The sequence below is a fragment of the Aulostomus chinensis genome, chromosome 10 (genome assembly GCF_037954235.1).
Source record: "Aulostomus chinensis isolate RoL2024-O1b breed Wild chromosome 10, RoL_Achi_v1.0, whole genome shotgun sequence".
Taxonomy (NCBI): Eukaryota; Metazoa; Chordata; class Actinopteri; order Syngnathiformes; family Aulostomidae; genus Aulostomus; species Aulostomus chinensis.
Window position 1 is genome coordinate 18,889,029 of NC_141329.1, and position 25,027 is coordinate 18,914,055.

The 25,027-nt window shown below is 41.1% G+C and overlaps 3 protein-coding genes and 1 non-coding gene across 11 annotated transcripts in view; 2 read left to right on the plus strand and 2 right to left on the minus strand.

Annotated features, from left to right (window-relative positions):
* The window catches only part of clptm1 (CLPTM1 regulator of GABA type A receptor forward trafficking), a 12,888-nt gene extending 11,588 nt beyond the window's left edge, over window positions 1-1,300 (plus strand). The window contains exon 14 of the mRNA XM_086215190.1: window positions 182-1,300. Within this exon, the coding sequence (XP_086071316.1) occupies window positions 182-363 (182 nt within the window). The 3' untranslated portion in view covers window positions 364-1,300. The remainder of the gene's footprint in view (window positions 1-181) is intronic.
* An 872-nt stretch (window positions 1,301-2,172) lies between these two features.
* relb (RELB proto-oncogene, NF-kB subunit) lies at window positions 2,173-15,165 on the plus strand. 7 transcript variants are annotated; one of them, XM_086216272.1, is made up of 11 exons: window positions 2,173-2,986; window positions 3,150-3,170; window positions 4,590-4,771; window positions 9,183-9,500; window positions 10,497-10,663; window positions 10,766-10,857; window positions 10,957-11,088; window positions 11,195-11,299; window positions 12,700-12,915; window positions 13,028-13,099; window positions 13,685-15,165. In XM_086216272.1, the coding sequence occupies exons 3-11, from the start codon at window positions 4,703-4,705 to the stop codon at window positions 14,068-14,070; spliced, it is 1,557 nt and encodes a 518-aa protein (XP_086072398.1). In that variant the 5' UTR covers window positions 2,173-2,986; window positions 3,150-3,170; window positions 4,590-4,702; the 3' UTR covers window positions 14,071-15,165. The 7 variants fall into 7 exon arrangements, with proteins under 7 accessions (XP_086072398.1, XP_086072394.1, XP_086072393.1 ...); XM_086216268.1 differs by having other exon boundaries at window positions 2,173-2,980; window positions 3,065-3,170; XM_086216267.1 differs by having other exon boundaries at window positions 2,173-2,980; window positions 3,080-3,170.
* Window positions 15,166-20,124: 4,959 nt separating this feature from the next.
* On the minus strand, window positions 20,125-23,363 carry mrpl28 (mitochondrial ribosomal protein L28). Of its 2 annotated transcripts, none has more exons than XM_086216275.1 (6): window positions 23,212-23,363; window positions 22,462-22,770; window positions 22,229-22,381; window positions 22,017-22,151; window positions 21,771-21,904; window positions 20,125-20,542 (listed from the first exon to the last, which is right to left on the minus strand). In XM_086216275.1, exons 2-5 carry the CDS (start codon window positions 22,744-22,746, stop codon window positions 21,815-21,817), a joined length of 663 nt encoding a protein of 220 aa, XP_086072401.1. In that variant the 5' UTR covers window positions 22,747-22,770; window positions 23,212-23,363; the 3' UTR covers window positions 20,125-20,542; window positions 21,771-21,814. The 2 variants fall into 2 exon arrangements, with proteins under 2 accessions (XP_086072401.1, XP_086072400.1); XM_086216274.1 differs by having other exon boundaries at window positions 20,142-20,542; window positions 21,771-21,857.
* A 339-nt stretch (window positions 23,364-23,702) lies between these two features.
* trnastop-uca (transfer RNA opal suppressor (anticodon UCA)) lies at window positions 23,703-23,789 on the minus strand. The gene has a single exon. It is a non-coding gene; the product is annotated as a tRNA-Sec (tRNA).
* Between the last annotated feature and the right edge of the window lie 1,238 nt (window positions 23,790-25,027).

Sequence of the window (25,027 nt, forward strand, 5' to 3'; positions counted from 1 at the left end):
TGGTATGAAATTTCAGACACAGCTGAGGTTTCTTGAATCCTGTAATATGAAATCAATGAAGGCTGACTGTTAAAAGGTGAGTGCATGTTAACATGCTAGTTGTTACCCTTTGATTAAATGAGGCGTTGTAGATTAAAGTACTTTTTCCCAGCGTAATGAATGCTTGTTTCCTCTTCTGCAGACGTTGTGTTCTTCATCTACCTTTACCAGCGCTGGATTTATCGGGTTGACCCAAACCGGGTCAACGAGTTTGGCACCAGCGGAGTTGACCACATCAAGAATAACACAGAAGCGGCCGACGCTGCTCCTGCTGCGGCTGCAGCCATAACGGACAAACCAGAGGGAGAGAAGAAGAACGATTAAAGAACACGATGCCCTTATCTGCCTCCCTGGCTCTCGCAGCCAGGGCGAAGAGGACTTGTGGAAATTAGGCAGGGGGGGTAGTTGTTGTTTAGTTGTCATGGACGCCACAAAAAAAAAATGCAGTTCAACTGTTCCCTCTGATTTCTGCGGATGCACAGAGAATCATGTTCATTGTAGACTTGGTAAATTTTTATTTTTGTTCCCCACCCTCTCGTTTTGCAGTTCAAGTGAAGTAAAACAAAACGTGATGTACTGTATTCTGTTTGAGTTCCAGAGGGTAACCTTGTCTTGGGGTAGACTTTTGGCAGCGGAAGGGGTTGCAGTTATTCTACATTTTTTTTATATATAGGGAAGAAAGAGGCCAAGTGCAACTTTTGTTCTTTGTGTAGATTCCTTGTGAACTTTTCTCTTCATTCCATGTGAGCACCATGTTGCAGGAGGAAACTGGAAATGTCCTGAGCCACGAGAGATGGACAGACTACAAGACGCTACCCATGAGACTACTACCTTCAATTTTAAACAAACGGTTAATACTTTAAACTTGAACAGGAAGAACAGCCTTGTTGGTATTAATATAAATATATTAATATTGTCAATTACTTTTGTTTTTCAATCACCAAATTATTATTTTGTATGTCTTCAAACTGTACAGAATCTCAGCTTTTCATGTTAACTCTTCCAATCTCAACACTGTCTAGCAGTATCAAATTTGATTTGCAAGTCCTGCCCCCACCAACAGCTTGATTACGGTTTTTCAAATGTGTTTCAAGCTCCATACCAGATGTGCTGCAAGAATTACAGTGTCTCTTGTTTTAAATATGAGGGCTGTAAATCTTGAAACCGAGAGGGTTCCATGTTGGTACTTACATTTTGAGCATTCATGTTTATAGTAAAAGTTAAGTGTGATTTAAAATGTCGACGCAAAGCTTTTCTCTCTTTTTGTCCCTCACATTTTTAGAACTTAGCTCCCTGGGTTCAAGGAGAATGTTTTTATGTATATACATTTTAATTTCTACTTCTGCTGCAAAACTAGGTAGCACCGGATGCAGTTACAAGTGTCTTCACAGCATGCAGAATTCAATACACGACCGGAACTATTTTTTTTAGATCAAAAAATCTCTGAATGGCTGCAGTTTGTTTAAATCAGGGGTGTCCAAACTGGTCCAGTAAGGGCTGGTGTGGCTGCAGGTTTTCATTCCAACCAAGCAAAAACACCTGATCCAACAAATGAGCTGTGTGGACACAGCTTAGTTGATCTAAGTAGAATCAGGTGTTGCTTTTGCTTGGTTGGAATGAAAACCTGCAGCCAGCCTGCGGCCCTTACTGGACCAGTTTGGACACCCCTGGTTTAAAAAGGCTTTAAATCTTCAGGGTGACTTTGAGTCTCTGTTGAGTTTTAGCTTGAATCCCCTCTTTTCTCAACTCTGTGTGTACATCGATGTGTAACAGTTGCAATGAAACATGAGAATGGGCGTAAGACAACAGATATACAGTTTTTAATCACCTCAGTGTTTGAAACTACCATGGAGGTAAATCAATACCAGTAGTCCATTGCCTTTTCTGTCTTCGGGATTAATTTCACAACTTTCACAATAATGAAAGTTGCACAAGTGATGAGCATCAAGCTTAACTATTTTCCAAATTTCCTTCACTTTACAGTTAATTTTTATTCAGTTACTTCGGTTATTTATTTGATGTCTCAAGGCCACCTGCTTCCTGTAAACTACTGCATTTCACTTTCCGCTTCTCTGAAGAAGCCTGCTGTTGTCCGCGGCGCCACAGGGTGTCTCTGCTGCGCTTCGTGACTCCAGAATCTTAAAAGTTGACATTGAGTCGACGTTCAAAACGTGACGGTATGGGGTTTTGTTTATCTTTGCTTTTCTGCAGGCCAGATACAAAACAGGCTGGTATTGTTGATGCAGTTTAACGATGATGAATATTCATGATGGAATCAGACATTCCTGTGTCTCCCTCCGTTGTGCGGGAACCAGGAATTGTAGCAGCGGGATGATGCAACCAGGAGAAATATGAAAGACGCCATTAATGTGGGGAAATTCTGGCTAAAAAATCAGAAATACTGCGATTCCGGAGTGGTTTAAGGCTTACTCTTAGTCACATAGTGGTATGTTTGGTAAAGGTTTGTTATCGTAGCTCCTGGTCATTTTACACCTTCGAGTGAGGTCTCATAAGAATGTATCTCTCGGACATTTGTTTTTCTCTTTTCGGTGTTAAATCAATTCTATGGATCAAACACAATGAGTAAGGAAATGAGCGGTTGGTTGCACTGTCCGACAGAAGGGGACGGGACTGGAGCGATTGAGTGCGGACGCGTGACTTGGTGGGGATTTCCAAACCTACGCGTAGGTATCGCCGCAGCCAATCAGATGGCGGCAGCTGCAGAAACGTAACTGAAGGAAACACTTCATTGAACACAGATGGCTTTCACCCGCAGTGGAGACAACTGTTCCTGGAGCTTTCTAACTTGAAGACTAGAGTTTGTCTCGACGAGAACAAAAAGATATATCTCGAACGTCAAATCATCACGGTGGCGGACTTACGAGTCTCTGACAAGAACGCGGGATGATGAAAGACATGGACATTTTCAACGGCACCTCTGGTAAATGTGTGTATGTGTGTGTAAGACGGCTGACATCATCGCCATGTGATTAAGCAGAGAAAAGGGGCCAACACCCATTCTTAGCTCTCTCTCTTACAGCTTTACGACTCACCTCCACCTACATTCATGGTCTGTGTGTTCACCTGTTTACTTTTTGTTTCTCCTGCAGAGCGAGACCTGTCAGACTTCGGTGAGTGAGCGCTTGTTTTACCTGAACTTGTGTGCTGGGATGTGAAGGCATGCTTTCAGACCTGATTTAGAAGATGTAATCCACGAGTTGTTTGGTTATCTTTGATTGTGCTACCTGAATAAATGTAATGAAAAAACAAACAAACTTAAAACTAAAAAAAATAACCCTTCACATCTCAGAAATATAAAATCCAATCCATATCAATGTAATTACAAGTGAATATCCAAAGATATACTAAATTCAAAACATGATATACAGAGTATTTACACATATCGCAATAGTTGCCCTCAACATTCAGTTAGCTGATGAGTTGGTCTGCAGTGCATTGATTGTTGATATTGTACTCACCAGGACTGCAGACATCCAGACTGGTTGGTTAGTTGGTACCAGTCATGCATGGTGGACTGAACCGTCCCAGTACGAATGCACTGGTTAACAGTCATTTTTAAACTGGAAGGGCATCCATGTAGAAACCAGATTCACTGAGTGTTTTTATGTGAATGATATATCATGACTCACTATGTGACTGTAATGTTTTGGTCCATGATGTTTTTAATGAGACCAACAGCTGTGTGTTGATACAGAAGGTGGACTGGTCCCATCATTGACTCCAGCTTATTTCTAAAAAAAAAAACAAAACATGAGGAAATCATGTTTTAATATTAAAGCAGCTAGAAGGTAGATTCATAGCAAATGTCAATCAAGTGTTTGTAAACTGAGCTGAAATAGTCAGGAGTTTAAGGTAACCAAGCTAACTACTTAGTTTCAGGGAGTGAGAGACAGCTCTCAAACTCTGGCTCATTATTGAGAGACTCATTATTCTGTTTTGTTGTTGTTGTTTTTTAATGAGACAAAAGACTCCAAGAGGGTCAAGGAACTAAATGTGAGAAGACCGATTTGTCTCCATGTGATACAGACCTACTCCAAAACTGAACAAGTTCTTGTTTAACTTAGCAAGCACGGATGGGAGGGGGGGGGGGTAATAACTTATAAACTTTATTGTAAAATACATTGTGAAATAGAAAATAACGGTGCTAGAATCTGGGATGATGAAAAGGGAAAGTTCCTGTTCCATAAACAACACTGAGCCATGAAACAAGGAAAAGAAAGAGATCGTAAACCACTCAGGTACTTAATGCATCCTGTCTCATCGTCAGTAGATTTATTAAGCAAACATTCTAATGCTCACTGAATAGAAGACACGTACTGTGAAATATTTTCTCCTAGGACCGCCCTTTCTTCCATGTAATTTAATAAAATGATATCATGTTAGTTGCAGTCTTCCTCGTTAGCCAGAAATGAGTTTTGACTGCTTCAGTATTCACTCAACGATGAAAGCAATCGCACAATTTGGTTTATATCTCTATTTTGAGCTCCTATGCGTTGGTTTAGTGACACTTTACCATGTTTTATTTACAGATCTTATCCAAGAGATTATCAAAGAAGATGGTGACCGATCTGGCGCCCCCCTCCCTGGGCCACCTCCTCCCCCTGTGGACCTGCTCTCCCAACCACAAGGTCAGAACCGCAGGATGCTGCGACAGAACTTGTCTTCACCATCATCTCAGCCGGTGCTGGTATCCAGAGGCACTACATGCCAGGTGGGTGGCTTTTAAGAAATTGTGGCGTCCGTTATCACTGTTCTGGTCTGTTAGTGTGGGCTCATCTGGTTTCTACCCTGGTTAGAGGTTTCCTACATTTTCATAAATTTGAGTTAACCACTTTGTGGCAGGGAAGGCTGAACAAAAGAAGACACTGCTTGGGTCATGCTTTCTTGTTAAGAGTCTGTGAAAACAGTTTTACTGTGTGTGAGATGTGTCATTGCTGAGAAAAACACACTTTGCCTTGGAAATGAAAGGAATGCATTGTGGGAAGTATCGCTTGACATTGCCACATACAGTCAGCATGTCCCACACAGATGTTCACCTTTATTTCTCTGTGTTGGCAACAGCCCTGGTGAGGGGCATTATGTTTTCATGTTGTCCGTCTATGCATACATAGAATACCTACATCCATTCTTTTCTTGTGAAAGTAATATCTCCTGGGTATTCCCTCATATTTGGTATAGGTGGATGATAACATTTCAGGTTAAATGATGAAATGTTTGATATCCAAAACGTCAAGGTCAATGTGACATTCTTTCTATTTTTTCCCACCTTCATGTTAATCTCAGCAACTCCCCAAGTGAAGAATGATGGGGACAACTTCACCAAATAAACACTTAAAACCTATTCTGATATTTATTTATTGTTTTCTCCTCACACAATATATTAAAAGTCTGAACAACGTGGATGTCAGCTACAACTGGACAGGTTGATGGAGGCTGCTAGGCAGTTTGTCCCATGAACGTTCGCGTGATGCAGGGATGAGATATACTTGTAGGCCAACAAGGAAGTTAGCATCGCCGAGAAACTGATGAGATTTTTTTTAAATCCTGGATTTTCTATGATTGCAGACAATAAGCGAACAAATGGTTATAAATTTACACGTTCAGTTTCACAGCTGAACATCCATCCATTTTCTTCTACTTATTCCTGTTAAAGGTCACCGGGGGGCTGGAGCCTATCCCAGCAGCCTTCAGGTGAGAGGCGGGGTTCACCCTGGACAGGTCGCCAGTCCATCACAGGGCCAACACATAGAGACAGACAGCCATTCACACTCACAGTCACACCTACGGTCAATTTAGAGTATCAATCAGCCTCGTCCCTTCTTGATGTCTTTGGACTGTGGGAGGAAGCTGGAGTACCAGAGAGAACCCACGCAGGCACAGGGAGAACATGCAGACTCCACACAGAAAGATCCTGTGCCCGAGCCGGGACTGGAACCCGGAACCTTCTTGCTGTGGGGCAACAGTGCAGACCACTGCACCACCGTGCCGCCACAGCTGAATGTCTTTGATTATTTGGAAGCCTAAAGGCAGTCGTTACAAGTAAAAGTTAACGTTCACCTAATCTAGCTGAAGGCTTCCTCTGTTGTCACGTGACAATGTTTTAGTGTCAGCGACAACTTCTGTAGTGACACTTATCAGCTTGTTAGTTACCGTCATTTCAGGACATAAATACTTAAGATTCTTGACTGCTGTATTTACTCATGTGTTTTATGCCTTATAACAAAATGTGAAAATATCCGAAGTTTATGTTACCCACAGCCCCTGTTTGAGATATTCAACTGAAAATCTTGCCACTGACCTTGAGACAAGGGAACAATGCTGACCTAATTCAGTGTTTGAAAACACATTCCAGCACTGCTCTCTTCCAACAGATTTGATCATGTTTATCTTTAATCTCAAGACTGACAGCTACACAAAATTTGGATCATTAATCAAATCTGCTCTCCTATAAATGTTCAAACATGGCCTTCTCATGTGTTTATTTACTGCATGGTTACAACAGCTGTTCCTCCTGGAGATCACATGATTGTGTTTACAGTAGTTGACTCAATAGTACATCAGAAAAGTGGAGATTGAGAAAGATTCTCACTTTAGCCCACCAAATCTTTTACTTCTCTCTGTATTCCTGTGTGTATCAGACCTTCACGTCCCCCTGAAAAGTTATCTCATTTTAAAGCCTGTCAGCTTTCTCCTTTTGTTAGGATGTAAAAGCAGGTGACTGAAGCTTTGGTCTGGAGGTTAACTAAGGACTTAAAGGTGCTGGAAGAAAACTGACCATATGGTTCACAGGCAGATGAGAGATCAGACAACTTGTAATCTGATAAGACAGGCGATGGAAGGCACACGGTTCCCTAGCTGTATTTGCGATGGTACAAATACAGTGACTGACTGTTTTTCTTGATAGTCAAAGTGTTTGTGGCCTGTGATCGAGGCTGACACACCTCCTCAGCATGCTTCTCTGTGCAAGGAGGCCGATGAGAGAGAGAGAGGAAAGGGAGGGAGAATGACTTTAAAAAAAAACCTGTAATTTGACTCCTACTTTCATTTTGTCATCCTCTGTGTTTCGTAGCCAAACCCACCCGGGGTGAAAGGTTGCATTCTTCGCCCAGTGCTCTTTCTCCAATTGGTTGATGTGTGTCAGGTTGAACTGACTTCCTATTTCCTGTTCTGTGGCTGCTGAGCTTTTGTTTAGCTGTAGAGTTTTAGAGCTAATAGGAATGCCCGGGCTAACACGGTGGCCGGTACTAACGGGAGCATTTTGACAGCAGACATCTGTGGCTCGAGAGAGAAAAAACAGGACCTCAGCCTGCTTCACCAGGAACAGAGACTCTACATATTTGTTCTGTGCAGGTTTGATTCATACTTAACTTAAATAATTGCAAAAAATAATGCATGATTTTTTTTTCTGCAGTCATTTTGCCTTTTTTTTTTACATCACATGCGGGCCATGTGTTCAGGCACTGATCATCAACAAGAGGAAGAAAAGTAAAAGCAGCTCAGAGAGGAGTATTAAAGTATGAGTGGGGGTGGGCAAGCTGGTGGTGGGTGTTGTAATGGAAAAATAACATCAAGAGGAGGAGGAGAAAGGAATAAATATTTAACTCTAATGACAGAAAGTACTTGCATGATTGGAGAACGTGCTGGCTCAGTTTAATGGTGCCGTGATGCAGGCATCACTGAGTCCAAACACGTTGTCGTCATCAGAAGCAGCAGCAATAAAGACAACATCTGTTTCTGTGTAATGCCCTTCATTGCAGACCCACATGTTACTATGACAGTTCATATGGAGCACTTCACTCAACTCAGCCTGCTGCTGAATGCAAATGAAACTGAGTTGACGCTGATGATGTGAAGATAGTCAAAGTTGTCACCTCTTTTAAATATCATGTTCAGCTGGACATTAGTTGAACCCTTACTCTTCGCTGAGGGGCGGCACGGTGGTGCAGTGGTTCGCACTCTCGCCTCACAGCAAGAAGGTTCCAGGTTTGAGGCTCAGCTGTAGCACTGGATCTTTCTGTGTGGAGTCTCCATGTTCTCCCTGTTCCTGTGTGGGTTCTCTCCTGGTACTCCAGCTTCCTCCCACACTCCAAAGACATCAAGAGGGGACGAGGCTGATTGATACTCTAAATTGACCGTAGGTGTGGCTGTGAGTGTGAATGGTTGTCTGTCTCTATGTGTTGGCCCTGCGATGGACTGGCGACCTGTCCAGGGTGAACCCTTTCTCTCACCTGAAGGCTGCTGGGATAGGCTCCAGCCTTAATAGGAGTAAGCGGAAGAAAATGGATGGATGGACTCTTCTCTGGAGCCCTGAGTTGATTGTCCTCAGTGCTGTTTGAGTCATTGGAATATTTGTATTTATTAAGTTATTCTGGTAATCCGTTATCATGTTTCTGCTCTACAATATCTGAGAAGGGAGTCATGTGGTCACAAGCATTGGTTTCCCTGTGTCTGATGTCATATTGACATGGTGGCGGTATTTAATCTCTTCTAGTTTTTTACTTTTATTTCAGAATGTCAGAAGACATCAATCTGCTGTTCGGCCCTATTCACATGATTTTTTGGACATAATTTAAAACAAGAGTTCCTTTGGGTGTGTCCACTATATTCAGATTAGTTAAACGTTGAGCAGCCTGCCTGTGACAAATGGTGTAACATGGATTCAACCAATTAGAGTGTCATCTCACATTCCCTGTAAAGAGTCAGGTGTGCGTGCATCTCGGTGAATTGCTTTTTTAATAGTTGTAATGATTTTCTGCTCAGGAAATGATTTGGTTCATATTGTCGGCCCTGTTGTCTTCCTGAAGTGAGGCAGGTGTGATACACCGGAGGAATAGTCGTTCTGACCGTAAGGTTTGTGTTGTGATTTCTTTGTGCGTGTACATTTGCTATTTATAAAAGGGCAGTTTTGTGCCAGGCCTTTATGTTTCTGCTCCAGACAGGTGGAATAATCTGCAAAAGGAAATTAAACTGATAAATCTGACAGACTTCAAGATGGTTCCCGTTCCTCCAACATATATTGCATCTGTTCTTAGTTGCGTCCTATTCAAGTGTCCATCTTGGTAACAGCAGAAGTTTCCATTCTGGATGGGTTATTGAAGTTATGTTTCTGTTTGTTTCTCCAGTCAAGCTGCACATTTCCTCAGCCCCTGCAGCAGTCGTGCTCTTCCAGGGAAATGTCTCATCCTTCCCGGGCTGCCTCCTCTCGCCGCGCTCGGGGTTCTTCATGTTTGCTTCCCTCGAAAACTTCTGGCACCTTCTCCTCTCAGGGGCAGTGTGAGACAGAGATGCTGGAGCGGATCCTGGAGAAACCCAAACTGGTGGTAGTGGAGGAGCCCAAAGAAAGAGGCATGAGATTTCGCTATGAGTGTGAGGGGCGCTCGGCAGGCAGCATTCTGGGGGCATCGGGCACCGAAACCAACAAGACTCAGCCTGCAATAGAGGTACATTACGTCTACTAAGCAGCTAATCTATGTCTTTCAGCTGAATGTGGGTTTTATTGTGGACCTGAAAAGGGGGATTTACTAGCTGATCTTGGTTGGTGTGTACCCTTTCACCCCAGCCCATCCCATCTCAACTGATGCAAATGGGTGGAACGAGAAGATGTGGGTTAGAGTCAAAATCAGAAAGTCCCCACAAAACCCAAACCATGTGTGGTCGAAGACATGGTTTATGATGCCCTACTTCCACACTCTGACACTCATCTTCAACACATAGAAGACCATCACACACTTACGAAGCTCAGAATAAAAGCATTTGGATTAGGTAAATATTACAGTTTTATGTTAGAAAAATTTATCTGTACCGGTTTTTTTCAGGTCTAATTTGTTTTTTGTTTGTTTTTTGTTTTTTACAAACCCGGATGAAATTTTTATTGTTAAATTGGTAACTGCAAAATGAGACTTTTAATACCTACTTAAGTAGAGGGATACAGACAGCATGGGCTAAACTTCTGAACGTTTTTTTTTTTTTCCAGATATGTCCATCATGTAGGTCTTCAATTTATTTCAAATTATTTCTTGAAGCGAGATCTGTTAAAACCTGAAGGAATCTTCTAATTTACCAAATAAATGCACAAAAAAGGAGTATGAACAATTTGTTAGCTACTCTGGATATTTTCATCTTTATATTAAGTATATAAAGCTTACACACATTTATATAAATTATATAAATCTCTATATTGCAGTGCTTTTGAAACTATTGTGTATCAGACCTTAAATCTTGGTGTGTGTGTGTGTGTGTGTGTGTGTGTGTGTGTGTGTGTGTGTGTGTGTGTGTGTGTGTGTGCACGTGTGTGTGTGCACGTGTGTGTGTGTGTGTGAGGAGGCACAAAGAAGCACCAAGAAAATTCTCATTCTCTGTGGTTGGATGATGTATTTACCCCCCCCCCCGCCTTTTCTTTTCTTTTTTTTGTCTTCCTTACCTATTTTCACATTCAGATTCAGGGTCCCATTGAACACCTAAAGAAGGTCACAGTTACCGTCTCCTTGGTGACCAAAGACCCTCCACACCGGCCACACCCCCACTGCCTTGTGGGAAAAGACTGCCCTAACGGATCAGGAATATGCGTGGTGACACTGAATCCTCATAGCAACCGACGTCACAGGTACACATCCATCTCTTATGTCATGACATGTTATTTTTGCTCTTTTCTCTAAGACCTCTTTTTCTGATCATCATCAAAAATGTGGTGTGCCTGTTTCAACAGTTTCTCTAACCTGGGCATTCAGTGTGTGAGGAGGAAAGAGCTGGATGTATCGCTTCAGAAGAGAAAAAGCCAAAATATTGACCCCTTTCAAAGTAAGACAGCTCCCAACTTCACCAAATGATATCTTTCCTTATACAAAAGGAGGATGTGACTTCTTGAAACATATAGTGATGATGTGTGTGTCTTCTCAGCGGGTCACTCAAAGGGCATTGAAGATATGGACATGAATGCAGTGCGTCTGTGTTTCCAGTGTGAGCTTGAGTGGGAAGACGGCAGGAAGGACTGCCTCAGCCCTGTGGTGTCCAACCCCATCTATGACAAGAGTGAGACACACTCTCTTTATTTATTAACCACACCATAATGTACCAGATATTATTTCTGTGTTTCCTGATTCTAAACATCTTTTGCTATTGTGCGTTTCCATTTTAGAAGCCACAACTACATCACAGCTTAAGATCAGCCAGTTGAACCATTATAGAGGCCCCTGCTCCGGAAAGACGGAGATCTACATGCTTTGTGACAAAGTACAGAAAGGTGAGAGAAGCATACCATATGAATGCGATATTGACCGGTTAGTGGTGTTCCACCAATATAGTATCTGATGTGCTGACACGTCAGTCGGTAGAGTCGAGTATCTGTTGTGTTGCCCATGAAAAAAAAAAAAAGTCACATTTTATTGGATCTAAGTCTCTAAAACATCCAGCTGAGAACTGTTCCAACCTGGTCACTGAGTCCAAAAAGCGCCCCTCTGCTTGTATTAACTTCCAAATCTCAAGAAAGATCAATTAAATTTGGGGTTTTACTTTTAAGGAAACAAAATGCAACATATTATGGTCATTTTCTTTAAATAAACATGACAGCTCCTAAATAACTGCCCGAACATGAAATTGTGGGTTGGATTATCAACTTTTTGGCTAAATTTTCTGCATTCACTTTTTTTTTTTTTTTTTTTAATTTTAATCCCAATGATCTTAATGGCTGGTACAGATACTCCATGCCTGGTCATAATTTTTTTTTTTTTCAAACCTTATGTCCCGTTGCCATATCTCATGGTTTTGTTGTTCCTGTCATATAAGCAACTCATCAGGCTTTTAGCACTGCTGTTACTGTGCTTTTGCTGCCATGACCATATTGGTAAAGTGGAGTTTCCCTGCCCTTTTTTGAAACTGTGTGATAGTGTAAATCAGACTCTGCCATTTCTATGAGCTGATTGGTCCACCCACTGCCCAATCACAACTTGGCTGCCCCTGATTTCATCTCTGAAAGGACACGGAGAAACTTGTGACGGCCCTGATTTAATGTGGACACTTAGCCTGGTCCACTGCACATAACAGACGTTGTGTCACTTTGGTTTTGGAAAATGACCTCTTACTTCCCAAGCAAATGCAATGGAACACGTTTTGGTGGGAAAAACTAAGAGATATGGAGTATTGGTTTTTATTGTGGTACATGCAGCTTCGCATTCTGGAGACACTCCTAAACCTAATGAAACTAGTTTAAAAAGAAAGAAAGTAGGTGACAGATCAGTATGGGATTTGAGTGTTTGTGAAGTAAGTTTAAATAACTGCCCTCAGCGTGGCTGAGCTGTACTCCAGAATTCAAATCTGCATGTACTGCACTAGGTCACAAAATGCAGTTACTTAAATACCTAGCTAGGCGAGATGCTAACATGAAATCATAGCTGCCACCAGTGGATACACTTAGAGGAAGAATAAATTGCGACCAGTGACTGGAATTGTGCTCAGAAATAAATACAATTGTAAAATAGAAATCATGCTGTTTTTTCCCACAATAGGAAGGCTCTGTAAAATGTAATTCCTCACAGTTAAATCCCCTTTTTGGGTTACGAGACATGAAAATATATATGCTGAAATGGGAAGAACATTAAAGGATAAATACAATTCCCATCTAATGCCTCTCTTAATGGTCCACAGATGACATCGAGATCATCTTCAGGCGAGGGTCGTGGAAAGCAAGTGGAGAATTTGCCCAGACAGACGTGCACCGACAGATTGCCATTGTGTTCAAGACTCCGCCCTACCAGGACCAGGACATTACAGAAGAAGTTGACGTCAGCGTCACCTTGCGGCGTCTCTCGGACCAGATGGAAAGCGAGCCGGTCACCTTCACGTATCATCCGTACAACCCAGGTTTGAAATCTCTCTGGATAAAAAAGCCAATATGTTATTATGGATGATACACACTGACAGGAGGTTAATTTTTCCTACGTTTGCTGATTTTTCGGATCTTTTCCGATTACAGATCCTTACGCAGTGAAACGGAAGAGAAAAATAAAATCAGACATCAGCTTCAGAGAGAAACCTTGTATGACAGGTGAGTCCTTCACTTTTAATGTTCACTTTCTCCTCACGGAGTGTTGAGGCAGTGAGGAGATATACTGTAAAATAACTCACTGACTTTTGTCATGACTTTCGACAGTATCTCACAGTCTCACAAGTATGAAAACGTGATATTAAAAGTAAAAAGAGGAACAGAGACACAACAGAGGAAAGATGTTTTAAGTTTTTATGGAATTAGACCGTCTTGCTATCTATAGAATGGTTTGAGTATGAAAATCCCATTACAGTTGACTCATCAGAACATCCAGTTTTAATCGTAGTATAACATTGTAGTATTGATAGCATTCTAGTTTATACCCAACGTAAACCCATAGAATTAGTTTAGTTACAGAGGCTTTTCTACTGTATCTTCTATTTTAAAAGTTTTTGATCTAAGTTAGGATCAAATCTGTCTTTCCCCCTCTAATTATCCAGAAACATCTTAAAATCTTTTCTTTCGCTGGCAAAAATTTAGATTTTTTTTTTTTAAATTCAAGATATTGGGATTCATATTAATGCCTTGAATGTATTTCTGGCTGGAGTTTATCTCCTCTTCAGTAATTAATTTCTGTATCTGCAGCAGAGTGCACACCAGCAGCCGAGCCGTCCTTCCACTTCCTGCAGGCACCGCTGATGATGTCTCCAGAGGAGCCAAACATTGGCAGCGATGAAATGACTCTCATCAATCAGCTGCTTGAGTCACCTGCATTGCGGGACATGTTTTCTGACCCGACCTTCATCTCGTCGATGCCCTCTGGCTTCGACCAGGTGTCCGATGGCAATTCTACATTTACAAACATGGATGCGAACCTAAACCAGAACTTTGGCTTGTACACTCAGGACTTCTCCCATTATAGCGACTTGCAGTTCAACAGGCTGGTCAACGAGAACCAGACTCTGCAGTCGGAGCCGCAGGACAGCCCCTCTAATGTGGTTCAGGTGAAGCTAGAAGAAGACCTAATATGAAGACGGGAAAGTCTGCATCATGAAGCACATTTATACTGTCCTCTCTGTCCAGTTGAAGGGAAGGCTTAGCATGAAGGGTGGATGACGCTTATCTGGGGCTCTGATCATTTCTTGGCAGGGTGGGGGAGTAGAGACTTGTAGTCCTGGCCACACTGCTGCCACCAAAATACGGCGGGTACATAGACTCCTACGAAACAGCAGCAATTGATTTCTTTTGTTCGTTCAGTGAAACAGTTTTGCAAGCTGTTTCCCCTTGTTATGCTAAGCTAACTGACAGTTAGCCAGTACAGCAACATATTAACTGTACAGATACTTGTATTGTAATGTAACTTTTTTGACATTAAAAACATGAATATTTCCTAAAAAGTTTTAACTTTCCCAGAGTTAGAGCTTAGCACTTAGCTTCCTTTGCTCCAGCTCTTTGCACTGTGATGAATTTAGAGCCATTTGTAGTCTTGATTCTTAATTTGCCCTCTCCATTTAAACCTGCAGGCCTTGCTGGTCAAGGTGTTAGTCAATGGGAGCCAGTTAACATTCCTACATATTTGTTTGTAAATGCTGCTAGCATTAATCTTAAATCTAAGGGGTCATTAGAAGGTGATGCTCTGTTAGCATGTAGCATAAAAAGACTTAAATCAGTTTTGCCTTGTGGAAACCTTCCATAACTTGCTGTCTGTTGTAGTAAATCATCTGTGACTCCACTGAAATTATGTACTGTAGGCATTTTGATTTTTTTTTTTTTTTTAGTGTGATTTTTGGGTAGACGACCTGACTTACAAGAAGTTGTCAGCAGTAGGTTTTTAATTTTAACAAACCTGAGTACAGTAGACTTAGATTTGCTCTTCATATTGTTACTGTCAATCACACGAGTGGGCATGTTTGATATTTAATCTACTTGACTGCAATAGAAACCAGTCTTTAGTGTCCGTAGCTGTTTCTGTGTGCGTCAGTGCCCTTTGTTCTGCAGTTTCACTCACCTGCTAAGCGTACATGTCCATTCCACCCCTTTGCTGTTGTACTGTGATGTCAGTACATCAGAGAAATTAATAAAACGTCAGTCTGGGTTTTGTTGTCGTGCCACTGAGTCCATTAAGTGCCCAGGGAGAGAGAAAAGACTGCAGGGTGACTCAAATGAGCTGCCACATTCCCAACATGAGAAAAACAATGAAACTTGGCAGCTCATTTGGTATCACTTATTTATAGCTGAGCTTGAAATGTCAGAGAATCTTGAATGACTTGTTCCCTTAAAAAGCAAAAATAATGCTTCCTTTTTTCTTTCTTTTTTTTTTTTAGTTTGGATGCCTCCAAGCATGATTATTCACACACTCAGTCATTTCCTCAGAAATGCATCTAACAAAAAAAATCTTAATTTCCTCTTTAAAGAAGCTGGCTGAGTATCTGCTGAGTCAGACTTACGAGACCACATGCTTATCGGGAACAATTTCAAGTTGCTGAAGAATTTTTACATATTGAGACAGACTGGAGGATTACCTTTTTTTTTTTTAACATCCCAGGTTAAGAAATACTTCATCTCCAATCGTGTTTTTGATCCATCTATTATTTTCAAATTACTTTACTTGAACGTGAAAAAGAAAGAAGAAGTAATTATGCAAAAGGCTGTGCTCATCAGACAAAACACTACATTTAACAGCAGTTCAAGAAGATCAAAAATAGTACCCACAGTGGCACAACCATAATCAGCAAGGTAAGCAATGGCTAGGCGGGGGATGAACAAATACTTTAATTTTGTTTTTGTTTTTTTTATTGTCTGTGCATACTATTTCTCAACATCTTCTCAATCCTACTCCCTACATTTGAACATAAATATCTTAACACTCCCTAAAAAATGAAACACAACTGTTAAATCAGACAAAAATATGTTAAATCAGGTTTTTTCTAAGGGTGCAGAAAACTTTTCTCTCACTCCAACACAAGTAGTGGTGGTATTGTACATAAGCAGTGTTTGACACTTGCCAAAACATATAAAGGAAGAGGACAATATTAAAGTTGGATTAAGACATTTGCAACATTTTTATCTATGGTTTTTAAAATCAGTTAAAAAAAAAAACTATTTACACTTTTATATTACATGTGAGAGCCTGTACCTCTTTGTTTTAGTGGTGTGCGTGTCTCCTGAGGCCCTGCAGCACCTCAGCAGGTGTGTGAGATAGTTTGTGAGTGAGCTGCTGTGATGCTGAGAATGCAGGGAGTGTAATGACTTCCTTCCTCTATGACAGAGCCTTCAGTTAGGACTGGTTCAGGTAGCTCTGAACCATTGATAGCTATGCTGCTACAGGCTTAGACTGCTGGGGGACACATCAGGTTACATGGAGCCCTTCCCTCCTCTCCTCTCCTCTCCTCTCCCCCTCTCTCCTCCTCTCCTCCCTGCACATTTTTGGAACTGTCATTACCACTACTTGTTGCACTTTGTAGTTTGGCCTTGGTGTCTCGCAGTCTCTCTGTGTTTCCACAGATCCACCAGAGCCCCAACTGCCGCCTGCATCGCCCCCCCACCCCCCTTATTCCCTACTGTTACACCGGCCCGCACTCCCCTTCCATGAACCAGTCTGCCATCCAGTCCCCCATCAAGCTGGCTTGCTCTCCCTGCCTCCCCTACCAGAAGCTTCCTTCTTCAGCTGTTGTTAACATTTCCATGTTTCCCACATTTTGCATTGTAAACTGTTTTCTTGTCTGTAACAACATCTACTGCACGCCTGTCCGTCCTGGGTGAGGGATCCCTCCTCTGTTGCTCACCCTGAGGTTTCTTAGATTTTCCCTGTTAAAAGGGTTTTCTATGGAGTTTTTCCTCAGTCGATGTGAGGGTCTAAGGGCAGAGGATGTTGTTATGATGCCATGTGAAGCCCTTTGAGACAAACTGTTTGTGAAAACGGGCTCTACAAATTAAATTGCCTTGCCTTGCCAGGTGAGCTCTGGGAGGTTGATTGTGGTGTAACCAATTATTATTAATGTAAATATCTAAAGAAAAACGTAATTTCACATAGGTGACAAGGAAACTTCGTTCACTTAAGAAGGGACATGAAGTGCTTGGTTCAGCTCCTGAGAGTGAGCTGCCTGGCGGATCAGGTGTCACTGTGTCTGATGGGAAACTCCACACTGGGCTGGTTTCCAAGCTCTTTGATCTTCATCACATACAGAGACACACACTTGACTTCCTGTGAAAGATTAACACCATTCTCTGCTGCTGAGGCTTGTTTGGACATGTTCTCACTAGCATCTCAAACACTCCTGTCCACTTTAGGCTGCAAAGTGGTTTCGGTGAATTGAGCTGCAGCCGGACGTCCTCAACAGCTACAGGAAACATCCATCATACTGGAGGATCTTCTTTCAGGGGTATTTCTATCTATATGAATCACAGTGTTCACGTAGAGTTTAGTAAAAATGAAATCATTTTAAGGAAATGATCAAGTTCAGAGTTGGGTGAGAGGATAATTTAATGGGGAGATTACTGCTGACATAAATCATTATGGTAAATTTACTTATGCAGCATTTTTCTGAAAGGGAACCCCAGCCTTTCGAAAAAAACAAAAAACAAAAACAAAAATGATCATACAGTCAAAGTACCGAGAATAAACTCACACAATACAGCCGTAGGTGACAAGCAAAGAAAATGTGTTCAAAGGGATTGTAAAAAAATGAATCTAAATTAAAAGGTATACCTGTAGTCTCCAATCTTCTAAAATTCTCTTGTAGTTAGTCAGCATGGTGTCTAAAGGCACATCTTTAATCCTAAAACATCCAAAGTGGTTCAGTATTGTGGACCAAAGTTATTCTTTAAGAAAGCGGTAGCCAGTTTCAATTACCTGAGAGTTAAGCGGTATCCTCGGTTTAGACCTGGTCAAAAATATAAGACATAGGTTTCTACGTCGCTACGTAGCTGGATTTTTTCCTCATCAATGGCACAAGCCAAGTTTTTAACTTTGCTTCCAAAACATCTGCTTCAGTCCTTCAGCCGACCGTCTTGACCGACCAGTTCCTTTTATTTTAAATTGTTTACACTCTCATTAAAGCCGTTTCAACCATCCGTTCATTTCCCGTCACCTTTGTGTGATCATAACATACAAAAGATCCTCCTAAACACCGATGGTCATTAAAGCCACTGCTTTGTTACTGCTGCTTCTATAAATGCATCCTGATACGCCCAGACAGCAGGTGAACATGAAGTACATTGACGAGGTGCTTGCACACATCGTCTGCGATTTGTAAAAAATGCCACAGAGAGGGAGGTCATAGAACTGGTTTTGGCTGAAAGTTATTTGTTTTGGCTTTTTTAAAAACGAATATTCCTTTTGTCCTTGCTGATATTTTACCTGTTGAATGATTTTCTTCACACATAGTTTGCTTCATTTGGACTTGGTGTGTGTGTATATATATATATATATATATATATATATATATATGTAATGTTTTAACAGCTCAGAAGCTCATGCTGAAACGCAATTCAAGACTTAGAACAGAAAAAAAAATCCCCTCACACCACATTGTTGTGAATTATTTCATATTTTCATGTTATAAAAGTTTAGAATGTTTGATAATGTCAGAGCTAAAAATCATACCAAAATATTTGTAACCTAGTTTTCATTTTGTTAGAATTGATTTGATTCTTTATGCAAAAAAGTATCGTTCAGTCACTGGTATTGAAGATTTTTTTTAATGACGCCCAGCTTATTAACGACTGCCAAGTTTTCAATTTCAGTTTCAAATGTGTGCAAAAAAAAAAAAAAGGCTAAATGTTGCACCTAGCGTGCGTAGAAGTTTGACAGTTAAACTTCTTATATGGATAAAGGGGAATTCCAAATTGAGCTTGTATGTTTAGTTGGAGGATTCTCTCCATTTACAGAAGCCAGGCATGACATCTACGCTGCCCTGTAACAACACCCACGGGAGTCCCCGACAGGGACTCCCCATGGTGCTATAATTGTACACTCCAACGGCAGATTGACAACACTGTCACAACATTCAAACCACAAGTATTGGAGAGAAACTGTTTCCAGGTAACATATCTTTATGTGTTAGTCATTATGTGAATGCAAAAAAACATGTTAAATATGGACTGTTTGATTACTGAGGTGTCTCAAAATAATCAGATCTGAAGTCAACACAACCAGTTCTGTTTTCATGAGGCACGTGTAGAAAAAAAGTCACTCTACACTGTAATTTGACATATATTCATGTAGTTTAATGGTTTTAAAGTCTTACTTTCTGGTGGCCATAACTTAAAATTGAAATCAAACAAACCTCTCTTGTTCAACAGTCGTCACATCCGAGCTTCAGACAGCAACTTGAATAATTTCAAACATTTTACCTCCATCTAGTGGCCAAAAAAAGACAGAACATCACCTGATTTCCCAAATGTTCTGAATAGACTGTACTGGTTATTTGATACGCTGATGTATTGGGACAGGTGATTGTAGGGTGATGGGTTGACTATACAACTGAAATATTGTTCAGCATATGGGTTTTATATAGGACTACCACAATTTTTGGTTCGATGTGTATATATGTACATATGAAAAGAGGTATTCATAACTGCTATATTTGGACAGGTAACTGCAGTCGATAAGGCATGGGAACAAGTTAGCTTTTGCTTCCTCCTGCAGCTTTCCATACACATAGGATTTATTTATTAGGGCCTGAGCCAGAAGGTACTTCTGCGAAGACCCTATTATGTTTTTTAACATATTGTTTATGACACTTAATCAATATTGTACTTCTGCATTCAGTTCCAAACTTCCTATTTTGGTGTATTTTAATCTTTTAATCTGTTTGAAAGACGGACAGAACAAAAGAAAAGACTAAATTAGATTAAGTTAGGTTAGAGAATCGATCTCATATTCTCCTTGACTGGATCTGTTTAAAAGGGTAATGATTATCTAAAAAAACAAAAGAAACCATTTAAAAACCCAAAATGGTTTTGATGCTCAAGTGATGACAGAAGAACGGTTTAACCTTGACGCTTATGAGTCAGCTCATTTTCTTTCTAACGTTTTACTTCTGAGAATATCGAACTATTCCTTGCAGCTTCAAGGCAGCAAACGTACTCATTAATGGCATGACACATGGATAAGAAAAAGGGTTTATTTTGAATGTTATTTGACAGCTGTGGCGTATTTACACTGAAATGATTTCCTTACTAAAACGAGACAAAGGGGAAGTAAAACAGAACTGCAATAAATATGCGTTACTCCAGTGCTACTTCTTCATTTGTGTCACTTCCATCTCGTGTTGTTCCCAGATAGAAACTGCCAGATGTTCACTTAGGCTCAACAACAAGTGACACGCTCAAAATTCCCACCCACATGTGCAGAAGCTCCACGGCTCTATCAGTCCGATATCTTGCCTCGCATAGTTCCGGTCATCATTTCCTCCTCATCACAATTGGCTCGGACAGTTTTTGGACTTTTAGCTCGTCCGCCAGCTTTTTCACACAGGTCAGGAACAACGGCTCAGGCTCCTAATGGACAAAGAACACAATCAGAGCCAAGTAAACAAACAAACCCTCTAATTAGTGTGAAAGTCACACTGAGACAGATTTACAGGTCATTAATCTGTGCTACTTGCATCCTTTGGCTTAGTTCCTCCACTCGTCGCAATCACTGGTGGCGAGCTACAACTGGTTAACATTCTCCATTTTCCCATCAGCCCACTGCACAATCAACCAACTACCTTGCCGCCAGTGCATTCAACGCTGCTGTGTTTTGACTGTGTTTAAATTGGATTCTCAGCGGACAAGCAAAAATATTTTGAAAAGTTTGCCAACGGTAACAAAGTGACAAAAACAAACAAGTAAAAGCCATAACGGCTGTGTGTAACTGATGGGACAAAACTCCATTCTTTTGTTCTTGATTCATGACTTTACCTGTCTAAACACTGTACAGCAACTCTTTCGCTCATTTAAGAAGGCGGCATGCCACAGCTTCATTGTAACAACCAAATTTTAAGTTCAAGCAAAAAAGTTACCTTGAGGTCTTAAATGTCAGATATGCTTGTCAAAAGCCCATTATCATTACTATCAGTTTATGATCCTGCTTCTCTCATTTTGTGGTCATAGATTTCAGTTGAACGCGAATACAGCGTTTCTTCCATAAAAGACGTTATTTGCCCATACAGGATTTATTTGATAAAGTTTGTCAAACTCATTCCATCCATCCATCCATTGTCGTCTTCCGCTTATTCCTTACTAGTAAGGGTCACGGGGGGGCTGGAGCATATCCCAGCATCAACGGGCGAGAGGCAGGGTTCACCCTGGACAGGTCACCAGTCCATCACAGGACCAACACATAGAGACAGACAACCATTCACACTCACAGTCACACCTACAGTCTATTTAGAGTATCAATCAGCCTCGTCCCCTCTTGATGTCTTTGGACTGTGGGAGGAAGCTGGAGTACCAGAGAGAACCCACACAGGAACAGAGAGAACATGCAAACTCCACACAGAAAGATCCCGCGCCTGAGCCGGGACTTGAACCCAGAACCTTCTTGCTGTGAGGCCACAGTGCTGACCACTGCACCACCGTGCAGCCTCAAACTCATTCCATAAATCAAAAATCCTGCAGCATAAATGGTGAAAAACATTTGTGTCTTTCTCATCATAAATATTGCACCATCTGGTCTACACCGTCTGGTTGTTCAAGGATGCTGATTAAGATTCAGAGTTTCAAGCTTTGGTGGTTTTGGTACCTTTTTCTCCAGCTGCCTCTGTTTCTCCACAGCTTCTTCCAGACTCAGACCCACCCACTCAGCCTCTTCCTCTGGAATCTCAAACTGCTGCTCAGCCAAGAGTAAGCAAGAAAAGCATTTTTTGGGGGGTTTTTCTAGTTATGACAAAGAAATTATGTGATAGAAGACACTTAGGCAAAAAAAAAAAATCCCTCTTTTCCCAAAACATCTGACAATAGTAAGCCAAATAAAACGTATTGTTCGTACCTTATACTTGTTGTAGACTTCCACTCTCTTTTTAGGGTCATTTGGGTAAAGCTCCGTGTCTGTGCGAGCCAGACGAAGTAACATGGCCCTCTTAAGGTCCATCCCCAACTTGGAATTCAGATCCTCCTTTGGTGTCTAACAGGAGTTGGAGAGTTTGAGTGATTGAAATAGCGGGAAGATTTTATTTCATCACACAGAGAGCTTCTTCTTACCTTGAGGATATAAAAGTCAAACCCATAGACAGCATCGATGAGGTCCAGGGTGCGAGCTGTGACAGGGATGTTGAACTTGTGATCGAGGATCTCACTGTACAACTCTCGCACAAACACTTGTGGCTTCCAGGTCTTCTTTACACGATTGGACATCTAAACAAAGGAAAGTAAAATGTTCAGTCTATGCGCTCCTGTGGCCCTAAAGAGATAATAAAATGTGTGTAGTGGCTCACTTTGTCATTATTGGCGTATCTGTAGCCCATTATCCAGCCTTCCCCGCCCCACAGGCCGTCCTGCGATGCTGGAGGATAAAATATGGGGATGGGGACATCTTGAACTCGCTCCCTCTGCCCTGTTTTGGGGTTGATTCTGTACTTGACTCCCAGGGGTCTCCAGTGGACAGGCGTGGGTTCCTTGGGCTCCAGGGACTTTAAGTAGTGTTTAGGTAGACGAGCATAGATTCCCTGCTTCATTTTCAAGGTTTCCCAGATTTTGGGGGGGTATTTATGAAGAGGCATAATGGCCTTTCTTTTAAATCAAGTCTGGAAGACAGAGTGAAAATATGCAGAAAGAAACACGGATACTTTGGTGATCAAAAGAGAAATCAGTACCCACGGCATCCATGATGTTTTCTTATTTTTTGTTTGTTATTATCTGCAGGATAATGGTCCAAGTTGTGGTAAAACATGCAGGAGCTACCAAACGTATTTTAAAGTACGTTTACTGCCACCACTTCCAGATCATTCTCTCCTCTTAGTAAATCTGCCTCGTGGCTATTGGAATTCACCAATAAAATGAAATCTACAGTCTGTTTTAATTAAAAGTGTAGCAATGCATTAGAACCCACAAGCGGAAAGTGAGCTACGTTCATGATATTCCTCAACACGCAACGAACAGCAGCTGGCGTCGTCTCTCTCAAGAAACGGGACACGTGTGTCTACGACACACCGTTATTAAACCTATTAACATTTGTTCTTACTTACAGAAAAGAGAACTCCAGCACACGCAGGTTGAATAATAAATCCACGTTAACCAAAAATCACGCAGGAAAGGACACTAACCAGCCGTTGACCTCACACGGAGGGCATTTCCGCAGTCGTCACACAAACGAGGAACATCATTGGGTGTTGGACAGAAATTTGTCACCAATGAGTCGCTCAATCCGGCTGTCAGTCAGTATCTCCTTCCGGGCAAAGAGGATTAGGATCCGTAGCTGTTGGACTGCATGTTTATATTATTAATGTAGTGTCTTCTTCTTTTCAATCCGAACTTTGTACTTTTATTGTGAAAAGTGAAAGGCGAAACTTGACAGGAAGTTCAAGATTCAGCAAGATCCTGTAAATTTTTAAAGGTAAAGAAAACAGACTGTAATATCTTCGATTAATATTATTTCGTGAGAAATATTACGTCAGAACGCGAATTTAGCGACCTTGCGCCCATCAAATTATTTACGTGAGTCAGACATTAACAATTCCGCCCGAAAGGTGGAATTGAACCACTCTGCCGCTAAGCAGCTACAGGTTTGAAGCCTGCACCCCGGACCACCGAGGCTCATCCGGGCACTTAAACGGTGTCTGACGTAGCTTATATCAATGTATCAATATCACTGTCAATCTTACTCACGGTGTCACCGTGTGCTCTACAAACACTTTGAAGTTATAGAGCTGAGGGCATATTAAGCACCTTCAAACAAGAAACAAATGGTTTAAAGTACATCCGTCGGGTAAAAACAGGAAAACATACACAATCCATTATGTCTGCTTATTTTATGCTAAGAAGACCTATTGTGATTGGCTGTCTGGAAATAAGAAGGCGGGGCTAGATTATGTCATTGCAGGTGAAGTTCACGTTTACCGTGGCACATAAATAGAATTAGTATTTAGTAGTTTTCTCAGGCCAAAAAACAAGGATGGAAAGGGCAGGGAACTAATAGATGTGTGATCTAATGCTTTTTTTTTATTAATTGTAATGACATCATTGGTGTAGAATTACACTTGTGCTTTTCAAATCAAACTGTCTCTTTTGAAATGTAAACTGATAGGTCACTGTCCGCACCGCTGTCTTTTTAGGACAAGATTTCCAACAGGAATTACATACTTACTCCTACTATACTTATCCCACTTCTGACACATATTTTTACAGAATTTCTCTCTGGGATGAATAAAGTACTCTGATTCTGATTCTTTTTGTGCTTCTGATTTATGGGCTGTAATATATAAATAGAATCCAAAAACACATATCTCAGTGATAGTGCATGCTTTCAGGGATCTCATAGAGGAACATAGCTGGTGGACAGCCCGTGTCTGTCCGGTTTTTGAATTGTCTGCCTATTTCGATTATCAACAGAAAATAGTCACATTGACAAAGTGACATTTTTTTAAATGAATCACTTCTGATTGTATTTGATTAATTTCATTACAATTTCCTCCAATTTTGCGATTGAAAAGTAGCCATTTGGTCTGCAGCGGATAAACATGGAGTGTATATGATTTAGTGGCTCTTTTGGAAGAAATAGAATAAAACATTCTTACCTTTATTTTAATTGGTGTGTCCTCACCTGAATCTAGGAATCAGCCAGAGCTCATGGCTGTATCTGCTTGGTCAAGCGGCCTCCTGCCACAGAGCCTTGATGTTGCAGACAAGAACAAACATAACAGCACTGTCATGTTGTAGTCTTCTTTTGTTCATTTCCTTTTTTCTTTGGTCACATGTGTTCTTTTTTTTCCACTGCAGTATTATTTTTTCCATCAAGTTAGATTTTTGCTCAATGAATATGTCATTTGTAATTCTAAGTATTTA